This window comes from Macaca mulatta, chromosome 17, assembly GCF_049350105.2.
Source record: "Macaca mulatta isolate MMU2019108-1 chromosome 17, T2T-MMU8v2.0, whole genome shotgun sequence".
In the NCBI taxonomy this organism is placed as follows: domain Eukaryota; kingdom Metazoa; phylum Chordata; class Mammalia; order Primates; family Cercopithecidae; genus Macaca; species Macaca mulatta.
In genome coordinates this window covers 74,365,313-74,382,619 of record NC_133422.1, presented here as the reverse complement: position 1 = coordinate 74,382,619, position 17,307 = coordinate 74,365,313, and the positions used below count along the sequence as shown (strand labels likewise).

The following is a 17,307-nucleotide window of genomic DNA, read 5'->3' as shown; positions in this document are numbered from 1 at the left end:
AAAATTTCACATCAGTCCTTCTTTCATAATCTCTCAAAACCACAACTACCATCCCAAACACACTATAGCAACCCGCTGCTTCAGATATTAACACCAAAAGCCACATTAGTTTAATCTTATCAGATGGGGGTATCCTGCTGACCTCCAAAAAGAAGAGCTTTTGACCTTCTGTACACTCCCTACTGCTAATCACTGCCAAAAATACTAGGTGCATAAAGACCCCCATTAGAGTCTTTCTATTTTCAAACTAGATGCTCTAGCATTCAGTTCCCAACAGTGAGCTGAGAACAGCTAAATGAACCTTAAAGTGGCATTTCAACAGTTCCTATTAGTGGCCATGGCAGACAGTTTTATATTCTCTGTGGTGTGGGAATATGAACAGGCAGATGGAAGGCAGAGTCTGATGATATTGGACACAGTTATCTTTTCCTTGATTAGACTCTAGACATTACACTTCATTCATTTTAAAAGGCTTTTTAAAAAATCAATCTGATTTTCTTCAGTTACTTCAGATAACTTTAGCACCTAAAACAATGCCTCAAATGATTTTTTAAAAAGTGTTTAATATAACCTACTCTAAAATTATTAAAAATTAGCTTGTATTTACCCACCCTGTTTCCACTGGCCTGCAAACTGAATCTGATGTAACTAAAAATGATTTTGTTAAATGCAGACTTGCTCCCAAATCTGATATTAATTAAAAGTATTTGTAACTTTATAGGTAAAGATTTCCAATTATTTGTTGGTAATTTCCATATAAGCTTAAAAATCCTAGGCTTTGGCAATAATAAAAAATGCTTACAAATTGTAAATAATGTTATTTAGTAAGCATATCAAATAAAGATTACCTAAGTCTACTTTTTATAGCCTTTTAAGTATTTTCTCAGGAAGTATTTCTAATTAATAAATCAACCATTTATAGTAATTTCAGTATTTACAGTAATTTCATGTTTTACATTTTATAGTACTTTTTAAAAATGTATAGTAATTTGAGCGATTTAAAATTTCAAAGTACTACTAAACACAGAGATCCCACATACACCTACATCTTTAAAATATGTGTACAATGAAGGAGGGACTTGAACTGGAAAAGATGCAGCTTACACAGGACTGTACTATACTATTTTTTAGTCAAGTGATTCACAGTTAGAAATAAAACACTTTCATATAGGTCTTAAAGGCTTTTCAAGAACAAAAAAGAATAAAGAACCAAGGCAATATGTTTTTATTTTAAATTTCTGCGTGTTACCCAGTAACAGGCAACCCGAACAGCCAGAACAGAGTCTGTCTTCACCAAAATACTTTGAAAGAGAAGGATTCGCTATGTAAAAAGGATAAAGTAATGTTGGACTCATTACTGTGTTAGCAAAAATGTTTTAAAATACTAAAATCATAAGCCTAAGCCAACTGTTGTTGTTGTTTTTTAATATAAGTAAACCAATCATGTTGATTGGCCAGTCACAGGCTAGAGAAATCAAATTTTGGAAAATAAATTAATGAACATTAAGAATTCATCTGATTTTATTATATTAATACAACATCACTATTTCATTGTTTACATCCTACTTTCGAAATGTAATTTCTTAGTTTTTAATAAAACACATATGTATTTTTAACCAAATAATAAAAACCTTAGACAGAAGTAGTATTGGAAGCCTAGGCTAAAGATATTTACACAAAATCCGAGGTTCATGGCAGCTTAGACACAAAATGGACAGCAGCAGTATGATTTATAAATTACTTATTGTCTAATGAAAGGAAACACCAGGTTTTTAGGGGAAAACTTTTCTCTCAGCACTAAACTCTGAAAGGAATGTTTTACTTGGAGCATTATAGTAAAAGTCAAAATACAGTGTAACAGAGGCAGTACAGAAGTAGGAACATAGGCGATGAATTGAGACCAAGGTAGATGCCAATTCACATTGAAAACTGTGGGACTGGCTGGGCACGGTGGCTCACGCCTGTAATCCTAGCACTTTGGGAGGCCGAGGCTGGCAGACTGCCTGAGCTCAGGAGTTTGAGATCAGCCTGGGCAATGACGTGAAACTCTGTCTCTACAAAAATACAAAAAATTAGCCAGGCGTGGCGGCATGTGCCCGTAGTCCCAGCTACTTGGAGGCTGAGGCAGGAGAATCGCTTGAACTCAGGAGGCAGAGGTTGCAGGGTGCCAAGATGGCGCCACTGCACTCCAGCCTGGGTGGCAGAGTGAGAATCCGTCTCCACAAGAAAAACAACTGTGGGACCTTGAGCAAATTATTAGACTCTTTATTCTTACTTTCATCACCAATAAAATGGCTAGATCATCACCAGCATCAGAGATACAGTTAAAAGTTTGAAAACTCGTTATTTGTAACAAATTATGCCTGGCACACACTAAGGGTTAAATGAATGACAGTTATTGTTATTTTATACAAAAGATTTTTAAAAATCCTTTTCTTATAACACTTCTTAATACACACTAAAGGCATAACATTAACTCTAACTCAGTAAAAGTACTTTAAGGGAAACTAAACAGTCCTGGAGATCAAACTTGATGACAGTATATACCTTACAAAACTGTAAGAAACTCCAGTCCTTGAATATAAGTTCCCCATCTTATCACATCAACTAGAGTTGATAACTAGATAATCTAATCCCTTCTCAACCTAAGGTTCTTATGAGAAAATTAAGCTGTAATACTCTAAGGGCATAAGTTGTATAGGATGCATTAACTTCTTTCTTATACATCTAGAATGATACTAGCAATTTACTAACTGGGAGAATTGAGAAAATAGTCCTCATATCATTTTCTGTGTTCTGTGATTTAGATGAGAAATCCCATTTGATTAATAGTGCTTAAGAGTATCATAATCAACGTTGGACTTATCTAGGCCCAACTTCGAGGTATTTTAATAATAATTTCTATAAGGGAAGGGATTGTGTCTTTATCTTTGTATGTTCTGTAACACCTAATAGATTTATACTTGTGTTAGGAACCCACTGTACATCTTTTGCAGTAAAACTAAAACAAGAAATTGTCAGGGGATAGTTCTCACGATGGCTCAAATTTTAATTTTCTTAGAAGAAACCAGTCCATAGGTCCCAACCAATAATTAATTGATTAATAACCAAAACCTATGGATTACTGAAACCCTGGGAGGCTATAAGTTTTAAAATAATGAAGAAATGCATCACATCTATAAACATTAATATTTTCATAATAGGGACTTTTAAATCAACTTAGTAATATAGATATATTATCAAAGTGAACATTTAAGAGAAGCTAATATATTTGATCTATGATTCTACTAAAAATTTTAGGAGGACTTAGCTCATTCAATAAGAAATGAATGTTTAAATGCAGAATGTATATATTTTAATTTATTAATTGTATAATAGCATTTTAAATGTGTAGGTAACTTTTCAAAAGACTTATTAAAACAGTAAGTAAAGCCATTCTTGATCATTCTCCTAGATCTTATCGTAAAGAGAAAAAAAAAAAAAAACTAGGAAGAAACATTTGTAAAAAGAAGTGAAAAGAGGCCTTCAAAAGGCAAAGGTAAAGAGCTGGGGGAAGATGATGCTAACAGCACTAATGCCTAAGCAATTTTTACAGAAAACTTTTTTGGGACTAGAAAAGTTGTCAAGGTGGGGAAAAGGACTTATCACTGTCTCGCTACACACTATCTTGTAAATGATAAGAAGAAGGCAGAGGGTGACTTCAGGGAACAACAGGAAAATAAGGAAGGCTCAGAAGAAGCATGAAGGAAAAAAAGGGTTCAGATAACCACTTCATAGGCCTTTTGAGCTCTCAATGTTTTCAAAAGAAAAGAGAAAATATTTAAGTTCATGATAATGTGACTAAATGAGAAATTTTTATGTTTTAACTGATTTTAGGCATACCTGCACTATATCACAATAATAGTAGCCATGATTTACTGAGCGCATATATTTGTGCAGTAACTGGATAAGGTACTTTAATTACATTATTTCCATACCTCATAAAAATGCCACAAGGCAGCTATCATCAGCCTATTATAAAGAAACTAATGCTCAGAACAATTAAATAAAGTTAAAAGACATATAAAAAAGTTGAGACTCAAACTTAAATTTTTATGATTTCAAAGTTCTTTCCACTATATTAACAATTTCTCATATGATAAAGTGTTCATACCGCAGAGCTCACTATAATGATTAAATATAGGATTTAAGAATAAGCCTTCAAATAACTGAATTCATGAAAATAAAGTGCCCATTTATGAATCACACAGAAAATTTCATACATCTCATTTTAGAGATAAAAGAGATACAGGCTATCAAGACACTCACCCTGACAATAAGGATCCATTTGATCAAGGAAAGGCCAAATCCGCAGATAGCACCATACCTTCCAGCTATGGTATTGGTGATACAGAAGGATAAACAAAATCCAAGCCAGTTGAAAATAAATGCCACTAAAAGTAACAGAAACAGTTATTTTATAAACCACAATTTGGAAACAAATTAACATAGACATATTAATAATATTTCATTGCTCAATGGAAACAGCAGTTCCCTTTCTTTTAACTCTGCCAATTAAGCCTTCTTTATAGACTATAGCCTACTTTTTGCAAACGGCTTATTTGCTATACTGTATATCAACAAATGGGTAAGCTTGGTTTCTCGTCAGTCTGGCCAACAGGAATCCATTCCTGAAAGCTTATCATTAATAGTTGAAACCGCAGTTTTAAACTAGCTTAAAACCAGATCACAATGTAGCTCACATGTGGTTCCACGCAAGAAGTCCAGCCTAAGCAAACAGCCAACAAAATTGGCTTTGTAAAAAAGGTAAATAAAAGCAGGCCGGGCGCAGTGGCTCACGCTTGTAATCCCAGCACTTTGGGAGGCCGAAGCAGGGGGATCAGCTGAGGTCAGAAGTTCGAGATCAGCCTGGCCAGCATGATGAAACCCTGTCTCTACTAAAAATAAAAAAAATAGCTGGGCGTGGTGGCAGGGACTTGTAATCCCAGCTACTCAGGAGGCTAAGGTAGAATTGCTTGAACCTGGGAGGTAAAGGTAGCAGTGGGCCAAGATCACACCACTGCACTGGAGCGTGGGCAACAGAGCAAGACTCTGGCTCAAAAAAAAAAAAAAAAAAAAAAAAAGAAAGAAAAAGAAAAGAAAAGAAAAAAAAAGGTAAACAAAACAATAAAATTCAATACTTCACAAATACTTCATGGGTTTCTTCAGCTGTAATTACAATTCTTAGATGTTCCTTTTCTGGATTTACTTATGCTATGTAATGTCATCTAAAAGCTATATAAAAAACAGCTTTTAATGGACAGAATAAGTCATCAATTTTTGTTTTCCAAGATGTGTAGTGTCCAGATAACCCCTTTAAAAACTGTAACTTTTTGACTTGTATATGGTAGGTGCTCAAAAGAATGAATTGAATAAAGATGCTTAACATGAATTGTTAGGGAAATAAAATTAAACCACAATGGGATACCATCATCAAATTATTAGAATGTCTAAAAAAAAAAAAATCATCAACACCAAATACTGGTGAGGACACAGAGCAACAGGAACTCTCATTCATTGCTGGTGGGAATGCAAAATACTACAGCTACTTCGGAAGACAGTTTGGCAATTTCTTACAAATCAGAATTCACATTTCAAAACACTCCTCTAATTCTTTTAAGGTTACAAGTATCTTCTCTTTCTGTTTCCCGCAAGTCTAAAATGAGAATAGTGCAGGTGACTACTTATTACCATGGCATGTTGACGTGAAAATTCACACACGGTACAAATGGCTAAACCTCAGAAGAAAAGTTTTCTAAACAGGATCAAATAAGAGCCCATTACATTTTAAAGTACTAAAATTTAAGGTCATTTCCATAGACTGTCAATCATCTGTAAACTTTTCATTTCTAGTGTTTGGCAAATAACCAAATTCTGTTCCATTCTCTTAGAAAGTTTCTTAAAAATAAGATCAGAGATACGCATATTATGCATGTATCTGAGGCATTTTATGGTAACACTTTAAAAGGATTTTGAGAGCAAAAGCATTATTACAAACATTTCTTCTTTTACATTTTCTGAACAAGAATACACAATTATCTCACCAAATTTAAGTGTAAACTTTTTTTAGGGTTATATGAGGTAAAACACTAAAAATAAAGAAGGAAAGAATTAAACCACCAAAAGGTTTTAATTGAAATAGTCTTATTGATATTCACTGTAATTTTACTTGTGCAAGTTATGTAACGTGACATGCTTAAGTTATAAATAAACCACACTAAAAATAAAATCTTTTTCTGGACCGTTTTACCCAGAGTAGCTATTAGATGTTTAAGAAACTTGGAAAATATAGCAAGTTGCAATCTGAAAAACAGCCACTAGATGGTAGTGATGACAAACAAATCTATGCTTATCAAGCAAATAAACTCTAGGCCTATAGCCTACCAGAAAAAAAAAAAAAACAGGAAATAGAGGTAAAAACAAATTTACTGTCACAATATTGGCACAATATTTGTAAAACAGGAAGCGTTACATATATGAGTTGTGGAAAAAATTTAGTAAAAATTTAGTAAAATATTTATATTAAATCTTAAATATAAATATATACATTTACATTATATTAGCTAATAATACTATCACTGGCTAAGAATAAAGTCATCCAGTGTGTCTAAGTTACCACGCATTTATAACACATCAGTGAAAGGCCTTCAAATCTAAGAAATAAAAATTAAAAAGAAGATACTGGTGGTAAATGAAATAAAGAAACGGAGAAACAAGATTTCTGAGTTACATAATTAGAAGGTGTCAAATAACATGTTTTTATTCCCAAGAAACAGGTATTTATACTAAAATTAGTACAATATATTTAGATCCTTTCTTTTCTAATTAAGGTTTCTTAAAAGGTATAATAACAATGAATGCAATGAATGTTTAAGCTACTCTTTTTTGTAAACAAACTATGTGAGAAGTTTGTTATTAAAATGTTACTAATATATAGGATTACCAGTTAAACCAAAATTAAGATAAAAACCAAGGTTCACAGGACTAATATTACAAAACAGCACTCATTTGTAACCAGAGTTTATTTCCTTTTTATTATAACTAACATATCTAACTAGAAATTGTAACTAAAACCAATTTAAGATTTAAATCTTGCATATACATTTGCTGGTTGACAACCTGAATATTACAATTAGTAAATTCGAGGAGCTGCCGGCCCTCCTTCCTCATTCCTCTCCCCCTCTTTTCTTCAGCAGATGAAAATAGAAGGGAAGCAAGAAACCATTTCAAACTTGGAGGACAAGGTTTACATGAACTTTCAGACTCAAAAGTGTCAACTCATGAAGTTTGTATTTTCTACTTTTTAAAGTTGAATGTGACACTTTAAATAAGTTTATTTCTCGGTTTTACGATCATAATAAAGCTTATAACTAAACTGAATTAAATCAGCATTCTATCCAAGAATGAAAGCTTGATCATTTAACCAGGTGGTGGGCAGAAATTAACTATATCATAGATTAATAAACTTACTTAAATGAATATTAGGTTTCTACCACTGGCTTTAGTAATTTATTGGGCATCTTATTATTTAATGAGTTTACTATGTCAATCCCTGTATTAAGAATTGAAATAATGAAGACTTTGACACAGTCTTCTCTCAAGAACATTAAATTTACTTTATAAGTCAAATACTAAGAATTCTGCAAGATGTTAAAATGTTACTAAGTTTCTGATCTTCTAATTCTTACCATTCCCCCAAATAAGACTTATACTTTCATAACTGTCTGTCTCAAGTGACACTGTTCCAGTTGCCCAGAATGTCGTTTTTTCCAACCCTTCTTCTAGCTTAAGGACACTCAAATGGAAATCCTCTGCCCCCAAAGCGGAATTTATAGTTTCATTCGATATGCTCCTAGAGAGCTGAATGGGCACCAATATAGCAGTATTTCTCTTTAAAAATATGAAATAGCTTAAATACGCTTAGGTACTTTTACATGTCAGCGTCTTCATAATGGCTGCAATGCATATTTAGGCAAACAAGAGTTTAATAAATTCTAGGATTTGTATTTAAACATATGATCACAGTATTCATTAGTTCAATATCAGAAACAATTTACATTTTAAGAAAGGTAGACACATGCTAACAATATTTGCTTCTCTTCACTATGTTACTTTAATACACATAAAATCAATACATGCAAAAAAATCAAAATAGTTGGGAAAGATTGCTTACTGAAAAATGCCAGCATGAAAATGCCATCATTACCCACTCTGAGCTGGTCTGCATCACTGAAGTCATCTCTTGGTGGACACTCTTCCTCCTGAATCTGTAAATATGTAACATTGGAATAGTTCACTAAAAATTACAACTTTACCATCTTAAATGTAAGCATAAGAACTTCAACAAAATCGAATGTTCTCAATTTGTTGTACAGACAAATAAAATAATGAGTACAATGTCTGGCACAGAGTAATCAATAAGCATTAGCAAGTACTATTTTTTCACAGTCACATTTGAAAAGAGTAACTTTAAAGACAAACACAAAAAAGACAAAAGATGAGTAACATCAAACTCATAAAAATGGTATCAAGAAGACACATGTGACAGTGCTGCATTAGTAATGATTGGGAAATAAGAACTTTCATAACCAGTGGTGGAGTATAAATTGGTACAACTTCTATGGTTGGCAATTTTGCAATAATTATCAAAAATAAAAATGTGCATACCCTATGATCCAGCCATTCCAGTTCTTAAAATATACTGCACAGATATATACATACATACACATATTCCCTCTTATAAAAATGATGTATTAAAGATAATTCATTCCAGCAATGCTAATAAGAGCAAAAGATTAGATACAATCTAAATGCCCATCAACAGCAGACTATGTTAGGAGATATTCTCCACACTTCTATCATGTTTCTACATGTCTTCCAGGTAAAGGCATTGGCGGCCTTTTTTCTGGAAAAGCTGCCGGCATTCAATGCCAGCCCCGGAAAGCAGCCACAGGAGCTGTACACTGCAAAGCCTCAGGGGCAGAGCTGCTCAAGGCCTGGGAAGCCCATCCCTTGTACCAGAAAGCCCTGGATGTGAGACATGGAGTCAAAGATTATTCTGGCCAGGTGTGGTGGCTCACGCCTATAATCCCACACTTTAGAAGGCCGAGGCAGGCGATCACTTGAGGCCAGGAGTTCAAGACCAGTCTGGCCACCGTGGTGAAACCCTGGCTCTACTAAAAATACAAAAATTAGCCAGGTATGATGGCACATGCCTGTAATCCCAACTAGTCAGGAGGCTGAGGAGTGAGAATCGTTTGAACTCGGGAGGTGGCAGTTGCAGTAAGCCGAGATCACACCACTGCACTCCAGCCTAGGTGACAGAGTGAGACTGTCTCAAAAAAAATATCATTTTGGAATTTTAGGATTTAATGACTGTCATGCTTGGTTTTGGTCTTCTATGGGGCTTGTATCCCGTTCTGTTGACCAATTTCTCCCTTTTGGAACCAGAATATTTACCCAATGCCTATAGTGCCATTTTATCTTAGAAGGAAGTAACTTGTTTTTTATTTTACAGGCCCATAGGTGGAAGGGACTTGCCTTGTCTCAGATGAGACTTTGGATTGTTGATTTTTTGAGTTAATGCTGGAATAAGATTCTGGGGGACTGTTGGGAAGGAATGGTTGTTTTTTGAAATGTGAGGAGGACGTGAGATCTGGGAGGGGCCAGGGACAGAATCACATGGTTTGATTTGTGTCCCCATCCAAATCGCATGTCCAACTGTAATCCTCAACTGTTGGAGGTTGGGCCTGGTAGGAGGTGATCGGATCATGGGGATGGTTTCTAACGGTTTAACATCACTTCCCTGCTGTTCTCATGATAGTGAGTGAGTGCATTATTGTTTTTTTCTGAGATCTGGTTGTTTAAAAGTGTGTGGCATCACCCCTCCACTCTCTTTCTCCTACTCCAGGTATGTAAAACAGGCCTGCTTCCCCATCACCTTCTGCCACAATCGTAAGTTTCCTGAGGCGTCCCCAGAAGCTGCTATGCTTCCTGTACAGCCTGCAGAACTATAAGTCAATTAAACCTCTTTTCTTTATAAAGTACTCAGTCTTGGGTATTTCTTTATAGCAGTGTGAAAATGAACTAATATGCTACACATCATCTCAGTTGAGTGTGAATAACTCAATTTTGTGAGGCCAAGTCTGAGAAGCTAGGGTTCTGCTCAAGATCACATAATTAGGAGGGTCAAAGTGGAACCTGAATCCAGGGCACTGATGTTCTTTCCACACAATCATGGTAGCCTCACTAAGCATACTGCTATCCTCAAATTTAAAAACTTTCAAAATCATTTTATATTGCTTATTATTTAGGTACAAAAATCCCTTAAATTGTGCAATCATGTATCACAGGTAAACTCAATATACTAAATTTAATCACTGGCCATGACTAAGTATATATTTATAAAATTTTATATAATTTCAAATTAATTCAAGGAATAAACATTAAAGCATAGTAAGAACAAAAAACTGTCAGTGTGATGGCAAAAATATATTTCATACTGTGTATTTTAAAACATCAGTCCAGGCCAGGCACAGGGGCTCATGCCTGTAATCCCGGCACTTTGTGAGGCCGAGGTGAGGTCAAGAGCTCAAGACTAGCCTGACCAATATGGCAAAACCCCATCTCTACTAAAAACCCCATCTCTACTAAAAATACAAAAAAATTAGCCAGGCATGGTGGCAGGCTCCTGTAGTCCCAGCTACTCAAGAGGCTAAGGCAGGAGAATCATTTGAACTGGGGAGGCAGAGGTTGCACTGAACCGAGATCGCACTACTGCATTCCGGCCTGGGGGACGCAGTGGGACTCCGCCTCAAAAACAACACAAAACAAAACGACAACAAGAAAATCAACACAGAAATTTTATCAAAAGTCGTTAAAAAAAAATTTTTTTAAGGTCGATCTCACTCTGTCACCCAGGCTGGAGTGCAGTGGCACAATCATGGCTCACTGCAGTCTTCATCTGGGCTCACTATAGCCTTAATCTCCTGGGCTCAAGTGATCTTCCCACTTCAGCCTTCCAAGTAGCTGGAAGTACAGATGCATGCCACCACACCTGGCTGAACTTTTTTTTTTTAGTGGAAATAAGGTCTCGCTATGTTGCCCAGGCTGGTCTGAAACTCCTGAGCTCAAGCAATCTGCTTGCCTCAGCCTCCCAAAGTGCTGAGATTACAGGAGTGAGTCACTGCAATATGCCCAAAGATGTCTTTTATAATATTAATAGAAAAAAACCAAAACACAAACATTTGAAAATACTCTAATTGTTCACTCTAGAGGAATGGCCACTAAATTTCAATAGCATATTGATTCCAGGGAATTTAACTCAACTATTAAGTAACAGGGAAATGTTTATATAAGATGTTTAAAAAATAAAATGGTATCTAGGCAATAATTTCAACTACATTAAACATTAATTTCTGAATCCTGAAATTGGTAAAGACATCGAAATATTTTAAAATAGAGAGCTGTAATAGAACACCTGTGGTATTTTCCTCTTCCTATTTTCCCACATTGGCTAATACAGGGAAAGCATTCATTAACATAATCGACTGTCATTTACTAAACAACAAAAATGTGCCTGGTAATAACTAGGTACTGGGAATGTAAATGCAAGATCTCTGTCCTGGAATCGCTCATGATTTATCCAGTGGTAGTTCTAATGTCAAAAGACAAGTTACTGCAACAATTTAAAACAAGTTACAAAAAAAGAGCCCTACCCATTATAAGATGATGAAATGAGACTACCTGAAGAACAAGCCATGTTCTAAACATTTTATAAAATTAATGGTTTGGAATTAGCATTTTTCATAGAAATATTAAAAATGAGTTGTCATTTTCAGAAAACTACTTAACCATTTCGTGACATACATGCAATTCTACGCATCAGAAATAGGAAATAGTAAAAAACAGTAGTTTTAAAGTCTCTTGACTATCTATATTCTCCCAATGAGAGTTGATTTAGGACATCCGCTTTCACACCCAGCTGAGACTCATTTACAACTGAATGTACTCAAATGCTAATTCGATGAGACTTTTTTTTCAATTTTTCAATTTTGTTTGTAATTGACAAAAACTATATATGTATGATGTATAACATGATGTTCTAAAATGTGTATACATTGTGGAGTGGCTAAATTGAGCTAATTACCATGTACAGTACTTCAAATATTTTTTTTTTGTGGTAAGAACACTTAAAATCTACTCTCCTAGCAATTTTCAAGCACAGACCAATATTTTAATCTCAATCAGGTAATGGAGACTCATATGCAAACATTCATACTCTGCACAAAGAGGGTACTGAAGCACTGGGTTAAGGAAGCACAGGTAAATTGAAAAGATTTTTTACAAGACCTAAGTTAGTCTCTTGTACACAATTCTATTAATACTTGGCTGTCTATGAAATTTTCCACAATGCTCACAAGCTGGAGTTACAATGATATCAGAAGCAGGTGAAAACAGAGAATTTTTCTTTATGGACATGTTCCAATTCCCGCTGAGGATTACATTTACTTTCTAAAACAGGGTGCTGGAAATGATGACAATGAGGAAACGGAACAGTAACACTTCAGACTTTTCTCTCCAAAAGGGGTAAAACCAACTTTCCTCAAAGCACACTTAGCAAGACTTAATACTTCCTACGTTGTCTTTAGAATTCTATCCTATTCTATGGAAGTTAGGGCAGTAAATGATCTAAGGTCCATAATACTCTTTAAGGACCTTTGCCACTGCCAAGGTCTCTAGGGAAACACCCCTTGAGAAAAGGAGTTATTGGGACTTTCATAGCTAGAGAGGACTCAATCTACTTCACTGAGAGATGGGCATGTGCATTTACAAATATATGTGTTCTAAGTAACCTAGAACTGATTTAGACAGAAACACCCTATTTAGATCTATCCTCCTCTATGATGTTCCCCTCACAGCAACAAAAATTCTTATTGACTTAGCTATATTATGCCACTGTGTTAAGAGACTTACTTTCCTCCTCTGTGAAGGAAAAGGCATAACAAATAAATCTGGAGTTTACTGTCTTTATCTACCTCCATAACTGTGTCCAAAGCTATTTATTTATGTTGACATTTAACCCTGTGTGTGCTGGAAGAGGGTAGTGGGAGCAGGCAAAAAAAGGGTTGTTGCTGATAAAAGAAACACATCCAGGGCACATGCTCATCTCTCAAGAGGATCTGCTCGCTGGGCTCTGACCTCATAGCAGCTAGAGGAGAATGCCATACATGGAAGTACATCTCTCTCCCTTGATTCCTCACCTAATTCTACCTTTCCTGGGTGAATTGATATTTTTTCTTTTCCCGAACAAAATGGGGTGAATCCAGGGATGTGAAATGGCATCTCTCAAGTCTGAAGCAAGAAAAAAAAGGCAAAAAATTCTAGCACTCCTTGCAGCCACACTAAAATGTAAATAATTTCTGCCTCTTACCTGGCTGCAGAATAGCAGCTGTATATGCGTCACTGACTCTCCATGACTGAGACAGCCACTCCTTTTACCAGAGCAAAGAATAATATACATGTATCTCATTAACTCTATTACTAAAACAGGTAGATGAGGAAGACAGAATGCTTGATCATCATTCCAAAATTCTAGAGTAGAATATGTTATTTAAAAAAATAGCTGACAAAAATAATTTGAAGGCTTTGTAACATTTCTGTGTGTTTTTCGGCTACCTTGAGTTCTTTCACAGTCACTAAACCGGCTATGCTAATATAGAAAACATAAACAGAAAAAAAAGATGATTCACAATTAAAATGATAGGCCATAGAATTCAAACTACGTAAGCAGAGAAATAAGTACAGGGACATCAAAGGGTCCATGGACTTGAGGTCCAGGCAAAGAGAAGAACTTTCCAAGTGGTGGTAACCAGAGTGAGTGAGTTAGGATGCGAGGTGAAGGCTAACACATGAGGTGCTTGAAATCAAAATTTAGGAAATGGTAAGTGGGGAAGAGCAATAGAAAAGAGGAAGTCAAGGGATGGAGAAGGTGAATTTAACTAGGGGAATGTCAATTTCAACAAAAATGACCACACACATAAGCAAAAGTAGAACAAATACAGTAACCCTTCAACAACACAAGGATTAGGGACACCGACCCCCCTGCATGTGGTAGAAAATCTGAGTGATTTGACTTCCCCAAAACTTAACGACTCACAGCCTACTGTTAACTAGAAGCCTTACTGATAATATAAACAGTCAATAATACATAAACTAGTATCTACATACATTTTATACATTCATTACCTGCCTTAATTTTTTCAATATTTCTGGGCTACGCAATTCATCCCAAGTTTTTTCAAATTACTGCAGATCTCCAAAATGTTTTTCCAATATACTTATTTAAAACAATCTGCATACAAGTAGACCTGTGCAATTCAAACCCATGATGCTCGAAAAAAATCTACATACACACTTAAACACAAAGAACTATTTTTAGTATTACTAAATGTACATATCAATTAACAAAAATAATTTTATCAAAAGAAATGATAAAATTTTCTTACTCTTTGAGATGTTTCTGCTGCTGCAGCCGCCATTGCAGCAGCTTTAGCCTTCTCAGCTTCATCGTATGTAGGAAGAGAGGTAGCAACGCTATAGGGAGGTGGCACAGGATAAAACTCACCATAAACTTCTGTATCTGAAGAAAGAATTCAAAAAGAACAACCAATAAAATCTATTTAATTTTGTAGCCATACTTAACAATTTACAATAGGCCACTGATACAGGACTACTATTATAGTCCCATGTTATAAGCTATAAATTACTATTACAATCATATATCTTATTTTAGTCCAAATTTATTATAAAGAGAAAGAATGGATAAATACCATTTAAAGGCTAATACACTAAACAAGAACCTCTAGATTGAAATTCTGAAAAAGAGTGCCAGACAAGAGAAGTTAAGAATCTCACAATACTTATTACTCATGTGTTCACTGTAGTAGCACTTTTAATTTGCTTCAGGAACTTTTCTTTTGCATTCATAACTTGGCAGTTTGGAGCAAGAGGTCTGGCTTTTGGTGTATAGGCTTTTGGTGCACATGAGCATCCTCTATGTGCTTATTAGTATGCACAAATAACTTAAGTTTACTTGCCTACTATCTCACAGCCAAAGAAGCAAAAAGAAAAAGTCAGGAATAATAATAATAACAAAACATTTACATAGCACTAACCATTTCATATACCACTTCTATATACATTGATCTTAGCATCTCTGACGTTCAGAAAAGTTGCTTGTACAATATTAAACATTAAGTGGCAGACAAGGAAGCTCCTGACCCCAAATCCTTTGCTCCAATAACATACAAGGGGTAATTTTTTTTACATATGTTGATTTCAGCAACTGCCCTAATCTCTTAAGCAAAATCAGTATTTCCCTTTGCTAAAAGATTGAAGTTTTACTTTTTCACTCTTGTGCCTTTCTCTTCCCATTTTTCCTTTATCCATCTGTTTCTTTAGATTTTCTTTTATAAAGTATTTCTCTCTCCAATTTTTGAAATATAATATCCAGAAATACAATAGAAAGTACAGACTGCTTATTTTAAAAATAAAGCCCATCACTTATTACAACATAAGTAGTAAAGTAAAATGCTACACGTCAATCAACTCATTAGACTGATGCTAGTCACTGACACACACACAAAAAAGTAGGTTCTAAAAGTAGCATACACCACATTGTCTGACATCACTTTTGTATTTTCCTCCATTATAACTATAGTAGTTTTCTATAAGCATATCTGGTTTTATACACTTTGCTTTAGTGTATTTTGCAAATACTGTATTTCTTACAAACTGAAGGTGTGTGGCAATTCCGCATCGAATAGACAACATATCGAATTTCGATAACACCATCGAAAAATGGTGTTATCAGCACCACTTTTCCAAGAGCATGTGCTCACTTTGTGTGTCTGTCCTATTTTAGTACTTCTAGCAACATTTCAAACGTTTCCAGTGCTATTATTATATCTTTTATGGTGATCTGTGATCAGTGATCTTTGATGTCACTATTGTCATTGTTTTGGGGCACCACAAACTGTGCCCATAGAACACATGAAACCTAATTAATAAACACTGTATGTGTTTTGTCGCATGTCTCTCACTCTAATTCAAAAGCTAGAAATAATTAAGCCTAGCAAGGACGGCATGTCAAAAGCCAAGACACACTGAAAGCCAGACCTCTTGCTCCAAACAGCCAAGTTATGAATGCAAAGGAAAAGTTCCTGAAGGCAATTAAAAGTGCTACTACAGTGAACACATGAGTAATAAGGGAAACTACTTTATTGCTGATATGGAGAAAATTCTAGTTCCAGTTAGAAGATCAAACCAGTTACAACATTCCTATATGCCAAAGCCTGGTTCAGAGCAACGTGCTAACTCTCTTCAATTCTATGAAGACTGAGAGAAGTGAGGAAGGTAAAGAAGAAAAGTTGGCCGCTGGCAGAGGTTGGTTTATGAGGCTACATCAAAGAAGCCATCTTCATAAAAGTGCAACATGAAGCAGCAAGTGCTGACGTAGAAGCTGCAGCAAATTATGCAGAAGATCTAGCTAAGATCACTGATGAAGGTGGCTATGCTAAACAGATTTCCAATGTAGATGACACAGCTTTCTACTGGAAGATGTCTTCTAGGACTTTGATAGCTAGAGAGGAGTCAATTCCTAGTTTCAAAGCTTCAAAGGACAGGCTGACTCTCTTGTAAGGAGTTAATTCAGCTGGGAACTTTAAGTTGAAGCCAATGCTCATTTACCATTCTGAAGATCACAGAGCCCTTAAGAATTATGCTCAGTCTACTCTGTGCTCCATAAATGCAACAACAAAGCCTGATGACAGCACACCTGTTTACAGCATGGTTTACTGAATGTTTTAAGTCCATTGTGGAAAGTTCAGGAAAAAAAGATGTCTTTCAAAATATTACTGCTCACTGACAATGCACCTGGTCACTCAAGACCTCTGAAGGAGATGTACAAGAAGATTAATGTTGTTTTCATACCTACTAACACAACATCCATTCTGCAGCCCATGGATCAAAGGGTCATTCTTTCAAGTCTTACGATTTTACAGCTATATTTCCTAAGACAATTGCTGCCATACTGATTTCTCTGATGGATCTGGACAAAGTAAACTGAAAACCTTCTGGAAAGGATTCACTGTTCTAGATGCCATTAAAAACATTCAGGATCGTGGGGGAAGGTCAAAATATGAATATTAACAGGAGCTGGAAGAAGTTGATTCCAACCCTCACAGATGACTGAGGGGTTCAAGACTT

The 17,307-nt window shown here is 35.4% G+C and overlaps 1 protein-coding gene across 1 annotated transcript in view; it reads right to left on the bottom strand.

The window, feature by feature from the left end:
- NDFIP2 (Nedd4 family interacting protein 2) overlaps positions 1-17,307 on the bottom strand; it is a 69,078-nt gene that overhangs the window by 6,296 nt on the left and 45,475 nt on the right. Inside the window, exons 3-5 of the mRNA XM_015121297.3 lie at positions 14,547-14,680; positions 8,213-8,306; positions 4,309-4,433 (exon numbers count right to left, since the gene is read on the bottom strand). Coding sequence (XP_014976783.3) covers positions 4,309-4,433; positions 8,213-8,306; positions 14,547-14,680 — 353 coding nt within the window. The remainder of the gene's footprint in view (positions 1-4,308; positions 4,434-8,212; positions 8,307-14,546; positions 14,681-17,307) is intronic.